The sequence below is a fragment of the Hypanus sabinus genome, chromosome 5, assembly GCF_030144855.1.
Source record: "Hypanus sabinus isolate sHypSab1 chromosome 5, sHypSab1.hap1, whole genome shotgun sequence".
NCBI lineage: Eukaryota > Metazoa > Chordata > Chondrichthyes > Myliobatiformes > Dasyatidae > Hypanus > Hypanus sabinus.
Genome location: NC_082710.1, coordinates 82,518,094 through 82,537,418, shown reverse-complemented (window position 1 = coordinate 82,537,418; position 19,325 = coordinate 82,518,094). Strand labels below are relative to the sequence as shown.

Genomic DNA, 19,325 nt, shown 5'->3' with positions numbered 1-19,325 from the left:
TGGCAGATGGAATATACTGTGGGGAAGTGTATCGTCATGCACTTTGGTAGAAGGAATAAAGGAGTACATTATTTTCTAAACAGGGAGAAAACAAAAAAATTAGAGGTGCAAAAGGGCTTGAGAGTCCTTCTGCAGGATTGCCTAAAGGTTAACTTGCAGGTTGAGTCAGTGTTGAGGAAGGCAAATGCAATGTTTGCATTCATTCTGAGAGGACTAGAATATAAAAGCAAAATTGTAATGCTGAGGCTTTAGAAGCCATTTGTTAGACCATTCTTGAAGTATTGCTCTGACTCACTTAGGGGAACCAAACACTTATGAGATGATGTCATTTGTGGACTTCAGTTCCGCATTTAACACAATCAACCCCCATAAACTGGTCAGCAAACTGAACACGCTTGGCCTTGCGGCAACCTACTCTGAATGAATTCCACCATCAAGAACAATCAGGAAGTAATACATAGTTTTGTAGTTCTGTAGTCATATTGGTTGTGTTATAATTTGTTCTGTATTCCATGTAAGTACATAATTTGTTACTCAATTAAATTAAAGTTTGTCTTTTTTATGCCTTTTTCAGTTGTGTTGGAAACAAGTGTGGGGCTGAATGTCTCTGCTGTCTGAGACTGTGGAACTGATCAGCTCACATTTTCTCTGTGCACTGTAACACACCTTCTGTGCCAGACATGGAGCAGCTGCTCTGTTCTTTGTGCCTTGGTAAAAGGGAACATCAGACTTCTTTGAAGTTTTTCTTCTATGCTCCACTCTGCCTCCTCCTCCCTGTTTTGGACAGGCTAATCTCTGACCAATCGACGGATCTGCTCCTGGAGCGATGCACTCGCAGAAGAAGTCTGCTATCAGTGCCCTGTCTTCTTTATACTTTCTTTATGGGTGGTGGGATGGAGCTATGCCTCTATTAAAGGAGGTGCAAGGCACACCTTCCTCTGCTAACCTGCAGGTCACCCTTGGGCAAGGTGCAGCACCTGCTTAGCTCCCAAATGAGGGTCACCTGAAGCCACGGGAGCTGGTAGTGGATGGTCGTATGAGCAGCGGCTGCATATCATGAGTTCTGGTTACATGAGTACTGACACCAGACGCACAATGTATTGATAATGGCTGCGGTCATCTGTCTTGTAGAAGAAGGCAATGATAAACCACTTCTGTAGAAAAAAATCTGTCAAGAACAATCATAATCATGGAAAAATAGAAGACTATGATTGCCCACGTCATACCATATGGCACATAATGATAATGATGATACCTTTTTAACTAATTCCATAACATTTTGGCTAATTGAGGCAGCCGCTTAATTGGGCCAAAATATACCAGTCCTGATATGTCATAACTAATCAGAATCCACTGTATTCCACTAAATTGTAAAACTAAATCATTATGCTCAGGTCCTGCAATGAGACTTGAACCAACAAATTTCAGCATCAGAAATGACAGGATTGAACCACTAAAATAGTTGCTTACCTATTGGGAATCTATTTTCCTACCTTTTTTACAGAATGGACCATTGTAGGCAGAGTGACTACAGTTGCATAAATAGCCATTGTATTTCTCTATGCACCTTCCTCCATTGTGACACAGGTTACCGTAACTGCTACAATGTCCCAGGCAGCCAGGCTTCACTCCAGGGGTAACTTTAGCTCTTTCTTCAAGATCAAGGGTGACCCCATTTAACCGTAAGAAGCGAATGCATCCTAGGAAGCCCTTCTGTCTTGAGGCTGTTCCACCTGCAGAAAGATTATTGCAGAACAATGAACTCCTGTAACAGCAATAGAGTAATGATCAAGATGTGGGATGGAATGGAAGATATGTTTCTTATTTTTGGTGCTATAAATTTTGTTAGCAAAATTACCTAAGCTCAATGTACAAAATATCTTCAGCTCAAATGATGTTTTAGACTGCCACAATTTCCAGTGAAAAGAAATACAAATAATTTATATCAGTGCATAAAATTAGTTCTACTCATCTCAACAGATTTCTGCTAGGAAGAAACACATTTAAATATTAGAGTTTTATACTTTGAATGGTATATAAAATGTGACCAATTAACTAAATTTCAACCCAGTTCATTGGCATATTTGGAAGTAATAATTGATTTTTCAAATTTCTATTTTGTTGTAACTTTCCTCAGACATAATAATGTAATATTAAATATGCAAATGTATTAATTAGATGCTTATGCTTTTAGATTATTGGAATCTTGCCTCATGGAATTACAAGGTAGTCTAAACTGTTCAGGAGAAAAATAAGAGGAATGCATTAATCAATAATGAAGTAGTGGAAGTTTTGGGTTGATGCAAAGTGGAGCAAATCTGCTGTCTTGACCAAATTTTGGCTCCAGGATAGTTTAATTTTTGAGAAACATTTCATAAAGGCTATTTTGCACTTCTCAGTTCAAAAGAATGAAAGATAGAGAAGAACGTACCACCATGCTCAGGAACAGCTTCTAATCTGCTCTTGTAAGACTATTGATGGTTCCTTAGTACAACAAAATGTACTCTTTTGACTTCACAATCTACCTAATTATGGCCTTTCATCTTAACTACCATAAGACCATAAAAATATGGCATTAGAGCAGAATTAGGCCATTTGGCCCATTGAGTCTGCTCTGTCAGTCAATCATGGCCTGGCCTCAACAGCTGCCTGTGGTAATATATTCAACAAATTCGCCAACATCTGGCTAAAGAAATTTCTCTGTATCTCTGCTTTAAATGGATGCCCTTCTACCCTGGGGCTGTGCCATCTTGTCCTAGACTTCCCCACCATGGGAACAATCCTTTCCACATCTACTCTGTCTAGGCCTTTCAGCATTCGAAAGGTTTCAATGAGATCCCCTCTCATCCTCCTAAATTCCAGCGAGTATGGACCCAGAGCCTTCAAATGTCCGTGGTATGATAACCCTTTCATTCCCAGAATCATCTCTGTGAACCTCCTCTGAACCCTCTGCAAAGACTGTCTGCACTGCATTTTGTCTGTAACTGTAACTCTTTATTCTGCATTGTTATTGTTTTTCACTTATATACAGTAACCTCAATGTACTAATGCAATGAAATGATTTGTATAGATGGCAATATAATCAAAACTTGTCATTGTATCTAATAGATGTGACAATTATAAACCAAATTACAATTGGGGTAGTTAATTGATGAATAGAAGTCCCTTAAATTTAATCAATTTATGAAAGAGTACAAGATCAGCACAGTATTTATTGATGTTGTATTGAAACAGGCAACACAATAACATAGCAGTTAGCATAATACTTTACAGCATCAGCTGTATGATTGAGGTTCAATTCTTGCTGCTGTCTGTAAAGAGCTTATACATTCTCCTCATGGATGTATGGGTTTTCTCTGTGTGCTCTGGTTTCCTCCCACATTCCAAGGATTATGGGTTGGGGTGAGTAAGTTGTGGGCATTCTATGTTGGTGCTAGAAGCATGGCGACACTCCCAGTACATCACAGACTGTATTGGTCATTGACACAAACAACACATTTCACTGTATGTTCTGATAGACAAGTGACAAATAAAGCTAACCTCTTAATCTTTGCAAGAAGATGGGAATGGGAAATAGTAAGAATCACACAGAATGGAAAGATCAGTTGGATAATCTGGTGCTGAACATAACTCACTGGGATAAGGCAACATCCTTGGAAGTAGAAGCATGTTTGACCCTTTATTCTTCAACATTTAATATTGAGCTATGCACCTTTTATTTGAGAATGCCTCATATGCTCGAAAAACTCCAAGAAGTGACAATAAAGATGTTTGGGATCATGGTGGACAACTAATCAGCTTGTTCCTAAATGTCTAATCTTCATGAGTGTCAATGAATCCCAACTTTTCGGTAAGATGGGATGAGCTTGGATGCAGTTGCTGCTCTGGTCCAGTCAAGCGTGAATTTGTTCGTATTGCATGTCCTTTTTATGATCACATCACTGCTGGATACTAAGAACATCAAGTACTGCAGGTTCACTCCATCAGCGAATTACTCAATAGCGATGGAGCTGGATTTATTGTGTACCATTGTGCCGGGAAAGTGCACTGTCCAACAAATGGACTGAGTGATTGTGTTGGACATTTTTCTTGTGATTGCAAGACCCTTTTGGACCAACTGCAATTCACTGATTCATTGCAGAGACTGACAGTGGGGAAGCTGCTTTGCCTTGGTTTGGTGAGGACCAAGCCCATTCCGTAGGTTGCCTGCTGCAATTGCCCAGGGGTGGAGTTGCCGGGGCCATCTGAGAGTGAGCAGGGGTTCCCTAGGCTTGTTAGAATCCATACTGGGTTGGGGTTTGGCCCTTCCTATTGATGCTGCTCTCCCGTGTTCGCTCGGTGCTGCTCTCCCGTGTTTACTCAGTGCTGCTCTCCCGTGTTCACTCAATGCTGCTCTCCCGTGTTCACTCAATGCTGCTCTCCCATGTTCGCTCAATGCTGCTCTCCCGTGTTTGTTTGATGGAAGAACAAGCTGGACCAGAAGAACTTACCATTAGTCTACTGTCAAGGCATGCAGGGACTTGGGCATATTTTTTGTGACTGTTTTTCAGAAATCAAAACCATATGCACTATTTGTGCTAAGTACTATGTGCAGTGTGCTGTTGGTTATGAGGTTTGCACCTTAGCTCCAGAGGAACACTGATTCATTTGACTATATTAATGTATGGTTGAATGATAATTAAACCTAAACTTCAACTTTAAGTATGAGTCTCTGTCTGATTTCCCTATGCTTCTCTATCTACTCAACAGGTCTCCATGGTAATTGCTCGAGGATGTAATGTGTGCATTGCCCTAAAAAGCCAGCCATAGTAACATGAGAAAGAACAGAGACAAGATAAAGTAGATGCCTGGAAATATCCAGTTTGTGGTGCTATTTCATGGGTTTGTAGAAGTGGAGCATCATGCATGGCCACAACAAACTAAGAACAAATTTATGGACAAAATTGTTGTAATTTACTTTCTATCACTACAAGGCCCAAAACAAATCTTCAACATCATTATCTTGAGATGCACAGAATTGTGTCAGCAAATACGAGGGGTGATTGATAACTTTGTGGCCTAAGGGAGAAGGAGTCAATTTTAGAAAGCCTAGTACATTTATTTTTCAACATAGTCCCCTCCTACATTTACACACTTAGTCTGGTGGCCATGGAACATACGGATCTTGGACCTCCAGAAAGTGTCCACAGCAGGGGTGATTGATAAGTTTGTGGCCTATGGTAGAAGGAAATGAGTTATACGGCTCTTGTTACATGCACATGCAGTTCAACTCTTTGATTATACAGAAAGTTTGAAGTTAATAATTCATCGGGGTGATTGATGTTTGTGGCCTATGGTAGAAGGAGATGAGGTATTAACTATGTTAAAAAATAAATGTGCCATGTTTTCTAAAATTGACTCCTTCTACCTTAAGCCACAAACTTATCAATCATTTCTCGTAGATGAATGAAATACTGAAGATCTATTCAAACACACACACAGAAATAAAGAAAATTCAGGTACTATCAGTTTGATATTAGTCAGTGGCTGCGCTGCACAGGAAACTTTCAGAATTTAGATCTATTAACAAATGGAATTTTGGAACTGAGATATAGGTTGTAGCTGTTACATTACATCATTTGTACAAGCAATTATAGATAACAAGTTGTCTGGTATTTATTTTTTAAGTGCCATTAAATATCTTACGGCTATCAAAACCCTTCTTGCTGATAAGGAGGAATTCCTTTAGCCAGAGGATAGTAAATCTGTGGAATTTATTGCCATGCATGGCTGTGGAGGCCAAGTCATTGGGTGTATTTAATGCACAGGTTTAATTTTTAACAGTTATAGGGAGAAGGCAGGAGAATGGGGTTGAGAGAGATAATAAATTAGCCATGACTGAATAGCAGAGCAAACTTGATGAGCTGAATGGACAAATTTTCCTTCTATATCTTATGATCTTTGTTATTGAGCAAGTTCAGCAAGAAGCTTCATGTTCAATAGCAGTATTTATATCTTAAAGAAAGGAAATCACATTTCACCTTCTATCATTTCAGACATGATGATCTTTATAGATATACCCTTTAGATACCCTAACCCTAAGAAAGCTAATAAAACTGTACTACTAAAGCTCAGCACTTAACCTTTTCCAAATACTACATTTGATGGCCTCTTACAGTATAGAGATATAGACAATAGACAATAGGTGCAGAAGTAGACCATTTGGCCCTTCGAGCCTGCACCACCATTCTGAGATCATGGCTGATTATCTACTATCAATACCCAGTTCCTGCCTTGTCCCCATATCTCTTGATTCCCCCATCCATAAGATACCTATCTAGCTCCTTCTTGAAAGCATCCAGAGAATTGGCCTCCACTGCCTTCCGAGGCAGTGCATTCCAGACCCCCACAACTCTCTTGGAGAAGAAGTTTTTCCTTAACTCTGTCCTAAATGACCTACCCCTTATTCTCAAACCATGCCCTCTGGTACTGGACTCTCCCAGCATCTGGAACATATTTCCTGCCTCTATCTTGTCCAATCCCTTAATAATCTTATATGTTGCAATCAGATCCCCTCTCAATCTCCTTAATTCCAGTGTGTACAAACCCAGTCTCTCTAACCTCTATTCCAGCATGTACAAGCCCAGTCTCTCTAACCTCTACTCCAGCATGTACAAGCCCAGTCTCTCTAACCTCTATTCCAGCGTGTACAAGCCCAGTCTCTCTAACCTCTATTCCAGCGTGTACAAGCCCAGTCTCTCTAACATCTTCAAAGAGGTTAGAAACTTCAAAGCTCATTGCAACAATCTTCTTCTATAAAGCATTTGTTGCCAGTATTTATTTTTGCATTAACCTTGCAAATCCCTATAGATGTACAGATTGAGAGCATTTTGATTAGTTGCATCACAGCCTGAAATGGAGCCTCCAATGCACAGGATCATAGGAGGCTGCTAACTGTTGTAGACTCAATCAGTTTCATCATGGGGACAACCTTTCCCACCAACAATGACATTTCTAAGTGCCTCAGGAAGGCAGCAGCCATCATTAAAGACACTTAGCACACCAGACTTTTCCTCTTTCCATTATTACCACTGCGGAGGAGATTCGGGAGCCTGAAGACCCACATTCTTTGTTTTAAGAACAGCTTCTTCCCCTTCAGCATGATATTTCTAAATGGTCCATGAACCATTAGCACTACCTTATTATTCTTCTTTTGCACTATTTATTGATTTTTTAAATTTTTCTGATGTGCTCTACACAGTTGCCATAAAAAAGAACAGATGCCAGTGAGAATAAACCTGATTCTAATACCTTAAATAGGCTTGCAAGTGAACTTACATATAAAAGTACAGTACATCATTAATCACACATTTATAAAAAAAAAACATTTTTCATTGTTTTGCCAATCGTTGCTCCATGGATTCAGTGTTTCTATCGACACTGAGGACCACTACCAATACATCTTTTGTTATTGTGCTAGGAGCCATTGGTCAAATAGACAATAGAGTAGAAATTTGGCATTCACATTGAACTTGTGAATTTTACCACACAGGCTATTTCTTTATCCAAATGCAATGCCTTAAGGGCCCCACTGAGAATCCATACAGTGACGTTTTAATGTTGATATCATGTATCCATTTAAGTTGAACAAACTGGAAATGTACCATGATGAATAACATCAAATACGCAAATCTATCTTGAACAATGGAGCAACTTCAGGTTCCTCTGACCGTCAGGACAATTACTATGCCAAAGTTCCACAATCTAGGCAAATAATTGAGTGATGTTTAAATAGTACACCATGAATCACACAAACATACAAACTATTTAGGCAGCATTTTTTAAGGGAATAAAGAAAATATTTAAGTAGCTATGAAGTTAAAAGATTCAATTATGGCCAGCACTCACTTGTTGGAGAGCCAATGTGAGGTTTAAAAAGAATCTGGGACCTTTCAAGACTTTTGAGTGGCTGCAACAATAAGCGACCTATTAGGCACTCAGCAAAGACCAATAAAAAGAAGCGAGGTTAAGTGGAATGGCCGTAGTGTGAATGGACCAGCGTTAGTGAGTTCAGGCATTGGCAAGAACAGACAGAGGCTTTTCGAGCAACACATTTGTAAAGAGATCACAGACTGTTGTAAGAAACATAAGGTTGTTATAGTAGGTGATTTTACCTTTCCCCATATTTCCACACTATGGGAATCCCATACTGTAAAAGGACTAGATGGTAAAGAGTTTGTCAAAGTTTCCTTAATCATTATGTAGAAGTCCCAACAAAAGAGTATGCGATACTGGATCTGCTAGGGAATGAGACAGAACAGGTGAGAGAAGTTTGTGCAGGGGAACAGTTTGCATCCAGTGACCACAACATCATCAGTTTGAAAGTAAATATGCAAAGGGATAGGTCCGGTCTGCATGTTGAGATTCTAAATTGGAGAAAAGCCAATTTTGATGGCATCAGAAATGATAGAAACATAGAAAACCTACAGCACAATACAGGCCCTTCAGCCCATAAACCTGTTCTGAACAAGTCCTTACCTTAGAAATTACCTAGGGATACTCATAGCTCTCAATTTTTCCAAGCTCCATGTACCTATCCAGGGGTCTCTCAAAAGACCCTATCGTATCTGCCTCCACCACCATTACCGGCAGCCCATTCCACGCACTCACCTCTCTCTGCGTAAAAAGTTTACCACTGACATCTCCTCTATACCTACTTCAAAGCACTTTAAAACTGTGCCCTCTAGTGTTAGCCATTTCAGCCCTGGGGTAAAGCCTCTGACTACCCACACAATCAATGCCTCTCATCATCTTATTCACCTCTATCAGGTCACCTCTCATCCTCCGTTGCTCCAAGGAGAAAAGGTCGCGTTCACTCAACCTATTCTCATAAGGCATGCTCTCCAATCCAGGCAACATCTTTGTCAATCTCCTCTGCACTCTTTCTATGGTTTCCACATCCTTCCATGGTGACCAGAATTGAGCACAGTACTCCAAGAGGGATCTGACCTGTGTCCTATATGGCTTCCTTTTCTTTTATGGCTAAATTCCTAAGCTCTCATCATTCAGCATTTCTTTACCCTTTCTTGTCTTTTCTCCTTACACTGGTCCTGAGCTTTGACCAGCTTGTCGTTACACAACTCCCACTTGTCAGATCTGAACTTGCCTGATAACAGATGCCTCCAAATAACTCTGAGCTCCTGTCTGTTAATGTTATGTTTTACCTTCTCCCAATTTAGTATTTTACCATAAAGCTTTTACATACCCTATTCAGATCTATCTTAAAATTTAAGGAGTTATGATCGCTATTTTCAAATGCTCTCCCACTGCAAGACTTTTCACCTGGCCTGGCTCATTTTGTAAAAACAAGGTCAAGTACAGTCACTCTCATTGAATTATCCACATACTGTTTCAAGAAACACTCTTAGATGCACTGAAGAAATTCTGACCCTGTCATGGTCCCTTCTGGCACCTGGCTATCTTCCTCAGGAATTGGACCTTATCACCTCGTTTAGTTCCCAATCATTCCCAGGTTCCAATAACTACAAATACCTGCATTCCATCAACCAATGCAGTATAAGAATCCTGTGAACACAACTAGAAGGTACCAGTTCATTGGCTGACTTGTGTATGAGTAACCTCATTCCTTGGTTCTTAGGACGATCAGTTCTAAGTCTAGCATCATTCCTGAATTCTCTACAAAAAACCAAGAATCCAGGTAAAGATGTCCTTGGCACCCTTTCCATACTTGCTACGATGGCAACGCCTCCCTACTTGGCCTCCATGCTCGTGTTCAGAACTTGGGTTTGTTCCACTGCCATGTCCATGTGACAGACCCATCTAATACTCTTCTGTAGGAAACCCTAGTCAAAGTTGTGGGTGTTAAAACATTCACTATGGCAACCTTATTCCTTTCACACCTTTCCACAGCCTGCCTACATATTTTTTATCTCCTGCTGGCTATTGGGCAGCCTTTAGAGTGGCTGCATCTTGCTTATCTTCATCTGTATTGCCTCAATTGATGAGACCTTCAGTTTGTCTTCAAACCTTAAGAACCTTGTTTGCGAGTGCAGAAATCCATATCTCATCTCCTTACAATCCATTCACTGTAGTTCTAATATTTCTTGCCACTTTCTTAAGCAAAAGAGTCAGTTGTGCTGTAACTTGGCTGCCACTGCTTTACCCACTGAGGCCATCCTTCCCAACAGTACAGCCCCCGTCCCCCGGGCCGGGCCACCGTTCCTGCTGAGGCCCCCTGCCCTCAGGCCACTGTTTCTGCTGAGACTCCTACGAAAATGATCTGGCAAATGTTGACAGGGACAGCATGTTTTCTGTCAAAGGTGTACTTGGAAAGTGGGAGGCCTTCAAAAATGAAATTTTGAGAGTACAATATGTGCTCGTCAGAATATACGGCAAAGATAACAAGTGTAGGGAAACTTGGTTTTCAAGAGATACTGAGGCTCTGTTTAAGAGAAAGAAAGAAGATGCGTGGCAGGTATAGGCAAGTAAGAACAAATGAGATGATTATGAAGTACAAAAAATGAAAGAGAACACTTAAGAAAGAAATCAGGAAGGCTAAAAGAAGGCATGAAGTTGTCCTAGCAGACAAGTGAAGGAGAATCCTAAGGGATTCTATAGGTACGTTAAGAGCAAAAGGATTGCTAGGGACAAATTTAGTCCTCTGGAAGACCAGAATATGTGGAGTCACAGGGAACAGGGAGATCTTAGATGCATCTGCATTTACTTGGGAGACAGATCCCAATCTAGAACTTCATGTATCTGACAAGATGGTCTTATCATTGATGGTGAATGCCAATTTCCAGTGCAAACAAGGGGAATAGGCCAGGAATCTGCAGCCATGTGATGACCAGAAGGAATGCTGTGAAGGATGCAGCTACAGCTGAGGTACTGTACATGCTCAACTCTCCCTCCTCATAACATACAGCACAGGAACAGACTCTTCAGCCCAAAGAAATTGGCCTACCCATGCCTAATTAAAATATACCCTTCTACCTGTACATAGTCCATATCCCTTCATTCTCTGCAGCTTCATGTACCTGTCTAAATGCATTTTAAAGATTTCTATTGTACCTTTACCCCAAGTCTCGCATCCCAACAACCCGCCACACTCTCTGTTTTAAAAAAAAACAACTTGCACTCTGTACACGTAACTTGAACTTTACCCCTCCCACATATGAGGCCTCTAGTATTAGACATTACAACTCTGGGGAAATGATACTGATGCCTCTCATAACTTTCTCAACTTCTGTCAGGTCTCTCCACAGCCTCCGCAACTCCAGAGAAAACAACCCAAGTTCCTCCAGCCTCTCTGTACAGAACAAGCCCTCTAATCCAGGCAACAACCTGGTGATTCTTCTACATCCCCTTCAAATCCTTGACATCATTCTGATGATAGGCCAACCAGAACCTAATGCAATGCTCCAGATGTGGCACAACTAGAATCTCAAATCAGTAAATTGGTTTACTATTGTCACATTTACTGTGGTAGAATAACAAAGGTTTTGTGTTAAATGCCATTCAGATAGATCAATTGATTATAGCAGTGCATTGTCAGCTGAGGCAGAATTAAGTTGCAGAAGAAAATGTCGAGCATGGTGGAAGCGGACAAGCCAATTTTCTTTGCTCTTGCCATGAGATGGAGGGAATGGCAGTAGTGCAAGGAAAAAATATAATAGATGCAGTATAAAATTACAGGGAAATTTCAGTAGAGCCAGACAATAAACTGCAAAGCCATAACAAGATAGATTGTGAGATCAACAGTCCATCTTATTGTGCTAGGAACCATTCTATAATCTTCTTGTCAGAATCTCCAGTTGAACTTTGTCTTTTTGTGCATTTTCCTCTAGCCATCAGTCTGCGGTTTTGTATGGCCATGTGCTCCTGTCCCAATTCCTGCTCTGTTCCGGCCCCTGAATTACTGAGTACTCTGTCACTCACCTGTTTCTCATTATTACCTGTATTGCTGTCACCTGTGTCTCCACCGATCATCTGCCTCCCTGTTTGTTGCTCAGTGTATTCAGTCTTGTGTTTTCACCTGTTTGTTGCCAGATTGTACCAGTGAATTTTCCTGAGCCTTTCCAGTATTTGTATCTGTCCTGTCTGTCTGAATATTGGCTCTGCCTGTTTCCTGATTCTGTGTGTTGGATTTCTCTGGATGTTTTGATCTTTGCCTGAACTTTGATGCTGACTTTGTTTGCTGGATTTGTTACTCAATTAATATCACTGGGTCTGTGATTGGATCCCTGATGCTTCTATCAGCAATATAGAAACTATCTTTGTGTTTTTAAGCTTTTGTATCTTCTGTTCGATGGGAGGGAAAAAATGAGAATGTCTAGTGGTTGGGGTGGGGGGTGGTTGGATTATCTTGGCTGCTTTATGGAGAGGGGGAAGTGTAGACAAGATCCATGAAGTGGAGGCTGTTTCTGTGATGTGCTGACATGTTTCCACAGTTCTCTTCATGTGATATTCACAGTTGCTTGTTGACTCAGTCAGAGCAGTTGTCATCCCAAGCTGTGATTCATTTGGACAGGATCTGGTGCATCAATAAAAATTTTCAAAGGTTAAAAGGGACAGGTTAAATTCATTTAGGCTCCTGACGTAGAGATGCTGATGCACTTTCTTTGCCATGTAGTTACACCGGGACAGGATACTGGTAATGTTTACATCTAGGAACTTGAAGCTCTCAACCTCCTCTTATAAAACTGCAATGTGACTTCCTGATTCTTGAATGTTTCCTTGAATAATAAAGGAAAGCAGATTTGACATGTAAGGCAGGTGAATTCAAAGTCTAGATAGGCATGACATATGTAGAGGTGAGTGAGAAGGGGATGTAGATTTTTGATAAGGGAGGATGTAACAACAGTACTTAGAGATGGAGGTTTAAGATGGTGCTGGTGAAGCATAGTAATGGTTTAATGGTATTAAAAACAATGATGAACTACCTTATTCCTCACACCTTTTCTTGAAAATAACCACTGCAATTAATAGCCCGTAACTTCCCTTTTGGAGTCAAGTCTGTACGACCTGATATTTTTGTGGTGTGAACCAAAGTCTCATTGGTGCAGGATGTGGTATATATGGGCTCAAATGATTTAGCAGGACCCAGGCCCTAGAGCTGTGAGCAAGCCAATGTTAGTCTACTGGAGCAGACTTAGAGATGATTTGAAGTGGCAGAACCAAACCAAGACAGAGTCAACACAGTGGGCCTGGTCCTGAGAGAAAGAAACAAGCCAATGTTTGATTGATTTATGCACCAGGCCTAAGTGGGAGAAGTCTGGCATAGGCTGAATCGGGGTGGGGGGTCCTGAGCCTGAAAGCATATTGAAGTAGCAAAGCCTGGGTCTGAGAGGAAGGAATGACATACTGTTTGGCCAGTTTAAGCACTGGGCTAGTCTGAAAAGGTCAGCTCAAGGCTCCCCAAGGTTTACTCATCTCTGCACTGAATTAAGGCTGTGGCCTGCAACTAATGGGTTCTTGGGTCAACCATATGGGGCTGAATTATAGAACCCCAATAGTCAACAGGAAGCAGAGAAGCAGGTGTGTAGATAAAATGCTCATAGCTGTTCTTGTTTTTAAAAGCAAGCTGTAATTGTGGGTGATTTTCCCTGGTACTGACTGGGCCATGAGGAGTATTAAGGGCCTGTATTGGGGTAGAACTTGTGAAACGTGTTTCCTGAATCAAAGTTCAAAGTAAAATTTATTATCAGAGTGCATACATGACACCACATACTACCCTGAGATTTTTTTCTGTCAGCACACTTAGTAACTCTGAAGTACAATAACTGTAAACAAACTGTACAGATGCAGATATAAATAATGAACTTGAATTAACAATGTAACAGAGTCCTTAAATGAGTGTAGCTATCCCCTTTTGTTCAAGAGCCCGATGGTTGAGGGGTTCTTAAACTTGGTGGTATATGTCCTGTGGCACCTGTACCTTCTACCCCTCAATATATGAAGGGCTCTGCTCAAGAGAGTGATCTTGCTAAAGAGAAAGGAACAAATGACAAATGGTTTTTAAGAGTGTGACATCATGTGTCTGGAGCTGTATGGCCTTGTGCCCTCTAGTTTCCCAGCCTGAGAAAATGATTCTCATCATTTACCTGGTTCATGCCCCTTATAATTTGAATTCCGTGTTTTCCCAAACCTTTTTGTTTCTTCAATAAATTATTTTCATTCTTTATAATATTTTTAAGTCCATTATCAAAGATTCAAAGGTTCATTTATTATCAAAGCATGTATCAAAAAGCAACTCTGAAATTTGTATTTCTTCAGATAGCCACGAATAAAATCATGAAAGTCAGAGTGAAACATCAAACTCACCCCCCCACCGTGCACAAAAGAAAATGGTATCCCAATCATCAACACCTTTCAAACCCTTCTTCCCTCCCCCACACACACACAAAATGGAACAGGAACATCGATCCCCACAAAAAACCAACCCCTCCCCATGCAAAAAACTAATAGATCGTCAACCCCCAAACACCCTCCCTTTGCACAACAAATTATGAGCAAGAACGAAAGAAAACTAAATAATTATAAACAAACATTGCAGCTTCACATAAGCCAATAAAACATCTGTTTCAAACATGCTACATTCTATTACCACAATGTACCTGTCTGGATGGCACGCAAACACAAAGGTTTTCACTTGTATCTCAAGACATTTGACAATAATATACCAATTACCAAAAGCATCAACAGAGAGCCTTGGTAGCTTGGGGCATCGGAGTTCAAAGTTCAATTCCAAAGTCAACTGCAAGCAGTTTGAACAACCTTCCCATGAGTAAGTGGGTTTTCTCTGGGTGCTCCGGTTTCCTCCCACAGTCCAAAGAGGTAAGTTAATTGGTCATTGTAAATTGTCCAGTGATTAGGCAAGTGTAAACAAGTGGATTGCTGGCCGATGCAGTTCTTTGGGCCTGAAGGCCTGGTCTGCAGCATATTTCTAAAAAAATAAAGTTTGTATCTCTAAGTAAAATAAATAAAAATTAACAAACTTTTTGAAATTGTTCTCATTTAAATATATACCCTGTGTTTAGCCGAGATTGATTTGCAGTTTGAATTTATCAATGCTCTGCTAATCTGATGAAAAATATAGTGTAATCATAACCTTAAATCATGAACTTAGAGAAGTCCAATGTATGTCATTTGTTTAAAAGCTATTAGTATACTTTATTCAAGGAAGACCACTCAACCATGTCGCCATAGCATAGAAAATTGATCTACTCCAATACTCAAGTATGAAACTCAATTTACATTAAATACATTTTCCACTTTAATGCATTTATTTTTCTGGTGGAATTAACAACCTAGGACATGTAAATAAATTTAGGATTAGTTCAGTGGGATAACACATGATAATTGAAACCATGATATGTGAATCAGAATCAGAAACAGGTTTATTATCACCGGCATGTGACGTGAAATTTGTTAACTTAGCAGCAGTTCAATGCAATACATAATCCAGCAGAGAGAGAGAGAGAGACACACAGAGAGAAATAAATAAATAAAAGCATAATAATAGATAAACAAGTATATCAATTATGTATATTGAATAGATTATTAAAAATGTGCAAAAACAGAAATACTGTATATTAAAAAAGTGAGGTAGTGTCTAAAGCTTCAAAGTACATTCAGGAATTGGATGGCAGAGAGGAAGAAGCTGTTTCTGAATCAGTGAGTGTGTGCCTTCAGGCTTCTGTATCTAACAGTGAGAAAAGGACATGCTCTGGGTGCTGGAGGTCTTTAATAATGGATGCTGCCTTTCTGAGACACCGCTCCCTAAAGATTCTTGGGTACTTTGTAGGCTAGTGCCCAAGATGGAGCAGACTAGATTTACAACCTTCTGCAGCTTCTTTCAGTCCTGTGCATAGCCCCTCCATACCAGACAGTGATGCAGCCTGTCAGAATACTCTCTGCAGTATAACTATAGAAGTTCTTGAATGTACAAACCCATCTAGCAGAATCTCTACATTATATCAGAAATAAATATCTGTATCTCAGATAGGTTCAACTTGTCCAGTCTGGGGGACGTCACGTGATGACGTAGGATCGAGACGCTGGAACTCAGCCCTTCCGTAAAAAAGTTAATAAATTAATGTTTAAGTGAAGAAAAGTCAATCAATACTTTTTTAAGGTTACTCATAAACTACTCTGGATTGTTTTAAGCTATGCCTCATAAACAGAGAATGAAGAAAACTACTTCCGCGAAGACCGCTCAAGTTGGAACAGAATCAAGGCCTACTTCTACCGAAGAACCGCGGACTCAGGTACAACACACCACCGGTGAAACAGAACAGGAGACCGCGGCAGCATCGGCCATTTCTAAAGGAAAGGATCAACGAGAACTGCGCATGCGCAAAGGAATGAGCATGCGCAAATGAGTGCAACCAAAACTACAAAACCCAGCAACGACTGAAACCGACAGTGAAAGTGAGTCTGAGATAGAGTCGGACTCTCTGGAAAAATCAGACGAAGATGGAGATGAAAGTTCCTCTGAAAATACAAAAAAGACATTGAAGCAAATAATGCATAAATTAAATGCATTAAAAGTAATTAAAAGTAACCAAAAAGTAATAAAAGAAAAAATAATAAATATGGAGGCTATGTTTGATAAAATGACAAAGAAACAGGAAAAAATGGAAAAGAAAATTATAGATTTGGAAGTCAAAGTGGAAGAAATGGATGGAAGAATGAAGAAGATGGAAGATGATAATGATGCCTGGTCATCAGAAAGAAAACATCTCGTGGGAAAAATTGATAAGCTTGAAAATTTTAGTAGACGCAACAATATTAAAATTGTTGGACTTAAAGAAGGTACCGAAGGAGAAGACCCAATAAATTTTTTTCAAAAATGGATTCCTGAAAAATTGGAAATGGGAGAAGAAACTTCAATTGAGATTGAAAGGGTGCACAGAGCCTTAAGACCAAGATCTCAAGATGATCAAAATCCGCGATCAATTTTGATAAGATGTTTAAGATACCAGGATAAAGAAAAGATTTTGAAGGCGGCTGCCCAAGGTGCTAAAAGAAGAAAAGGTCCATTGATGATAGCAGAGAAACCAGTTCTTTTTTATCCTGATATAAGTTATAACCTTTTGAAGAGAAAGAAAGTATTCAATCCAGCTAAAAATGTTTTATGGAAAAAAGGTTATAAGTTTTTAATGCGTCACCCAGCAACATTGATAATTTTTTAGGAGGAGGGAAAGAGATTTTTTCCTGATTATCGAGAAGCAGAGGTGTTCGCACAAAAACTCCCATCTCTTCGCTAATTAAACGTAGAGACTTCTAAATGTAATGGTTAAAGATGAAGACAGAGATAGCGAATGGAACTGATGGACATTTAAGGATGATATAAGGGAGAAAAGTAAAATTTGAGAAATAATAACTGAGAATAGTATGTTTTTTATATATATACTTTTTATGTTGCGGGGGGGCTGGGGAGCTTTGAATCGGTTACTACGGGATTCACGTCTGTAATCATGGCGACTGCCATGACCCGTACAATAGAGGGGGGTAATGTTGTGTTTTTTTTCTTTCACAACATTAGTAGGGGGGTATTTTGTTTTTTTCTTTATTTTCTATTTTTTCTTCTTTTGTCTGGATGATTGGTGGGGACACACGTAGAGGCTTAGAAACATGGAGACTTCTAAAAAGATTTCCCAGGATACAATGAAAGTTGAAAGATTAGGTATTATTATAGATTGGAGTAACATAATTAAAAATAATGACTAATCTATTGAATTTTTTAAGTTTTAATGTTAATGGGCTTAATGGACCAATAAAAAGAAAAAGAATTTTAACATATATTAAAATAATGAAAATAGATATAGCTTTCTTACAAGAAACTCATTTAACGGATATAGAACATCAGAAATTAAAAAGAGACTGGGTTGGAAATGTTATTGCAGCTTCATTTAACTCAAAGGCGAGAGGAGTTGCAATTTTGGTTAATAAAAATTTACCAATTAAAATACAAAATGTATTAACTGATTCGGCAGGAAGATATTTAATTATACATCGTCAAATTTTTTCAGAACTATGGACTCTTATGAATATTTATGCACCAAATGAAAATGATGTAAAATTTATACAGGAGGTCTTTTTGAATTTGGGTAACGCACATGATAAAATATTAATAGGTGGAGATTTTAATTTTTGTTTAGATCCAGTTTTAGATAGATCAACAAAGGCTATTACAAAATCAAAAGTAGCAAAATTAACTCTATCATTGATGAAAGATTTAAATTTGATTGATATATGGAGAAGAATCAATCCAAAAGAAAGGGATTATTCATTCTATTCAAATAGACATAAAACATATTCAAGGATAGATTTTTTCCTATTATCAACAAATACTCAAGATAGAGTGAAAAATGTGGAATATAAAGCAAGAATATTGTCTGATCACTCTCCTTTAATAATGACAATGATAATGATAGATAAAGAGGAATCAATTTATAGATGGAGATTTAATTCAATTCTACTAAAACATCAAGATTTTTGTGATTTTATGAAAAAGCAGATTCAGTTCTTTTTAGATACAAATTTACATTCAGTTGATGATAAATTTATATTGTGGGAAGCAATGAAAGCATATTTGAGAGGCCAGATAATAAGTTATACTTCTAAAATTAAGAAGGAATATATGATAGAAATAGATCAATTGGAAAAAGAGATTATAAAATTAGAAAAAGAATCTCAAAGAAATATGACAGAAGAAAAATGAAGACAACTTATTAATAAGAAGTTAAAAAATAATACACTCCAGACATGTTGAACAGAAAAAGCAATTATGAGAACTAAACAGAGATATTATGAACTAGGTGAAAGATCACATAAAGTTCTTGCATGGCAGTTAAAAACAGATCAGATTTCTAAAACAATAAATGCAATTCGAACAAAAGTGAATGAAATTACTTATAAGCCTCTAGAAATTAACGAGGCTTTTAAGAATTTTTATTCTGAGTTGTATAAATCAGAATCAAAGAATGATGATGTTAAGATAGAAGAATTTTTATCACAAATAACTCTTCCAAAATTAAATACAGAAGAACAGAAGGGATTAGATACGCCTTTTACATTGAAGGAAGTTGAAGAAGCTTTGGGATCACTTCAAAGTAATAAATCTCCAGGAGAAGATGGTTTTCCACCTGAATTTTATAAAAAGTTTAAAGATTTATTAATTCCTCCTTTTATGGAGTTAATATATCAAGCGGAAAGAACGCATAAACTTCCAGAATCTTTTTCAACAGCTATTTTAATAGTATTGCCAAAAAAAGGATAGAGACCTTTTAAAACCAGCATCATGTAGACCTATTTCTTTA

General features: G+C 38.8%; 1 protein-coding gene across 1 annotated transcript in view; it reads right to left on the bottom strand.

Moving 5' to 3' along the window:
- Positions 1-19,325, bottom strand: part of LOC132394271 (contactin-associated protein-like 5) — a 977,958-nt gene that overhangs the window by 487,837 nt on the left and 470,796 nt on the right. The window contains exon 15 of the mRNA XM_059970196.1: positions 1,494-1,733. Within this exon, the coding sequence (XP_059826179.1) occupies positions 1,494-1,733 (240 nt within the window). The remainder of the gene's footprint in view (positions 1-1,493; positions 1,734-19,325) is intronic.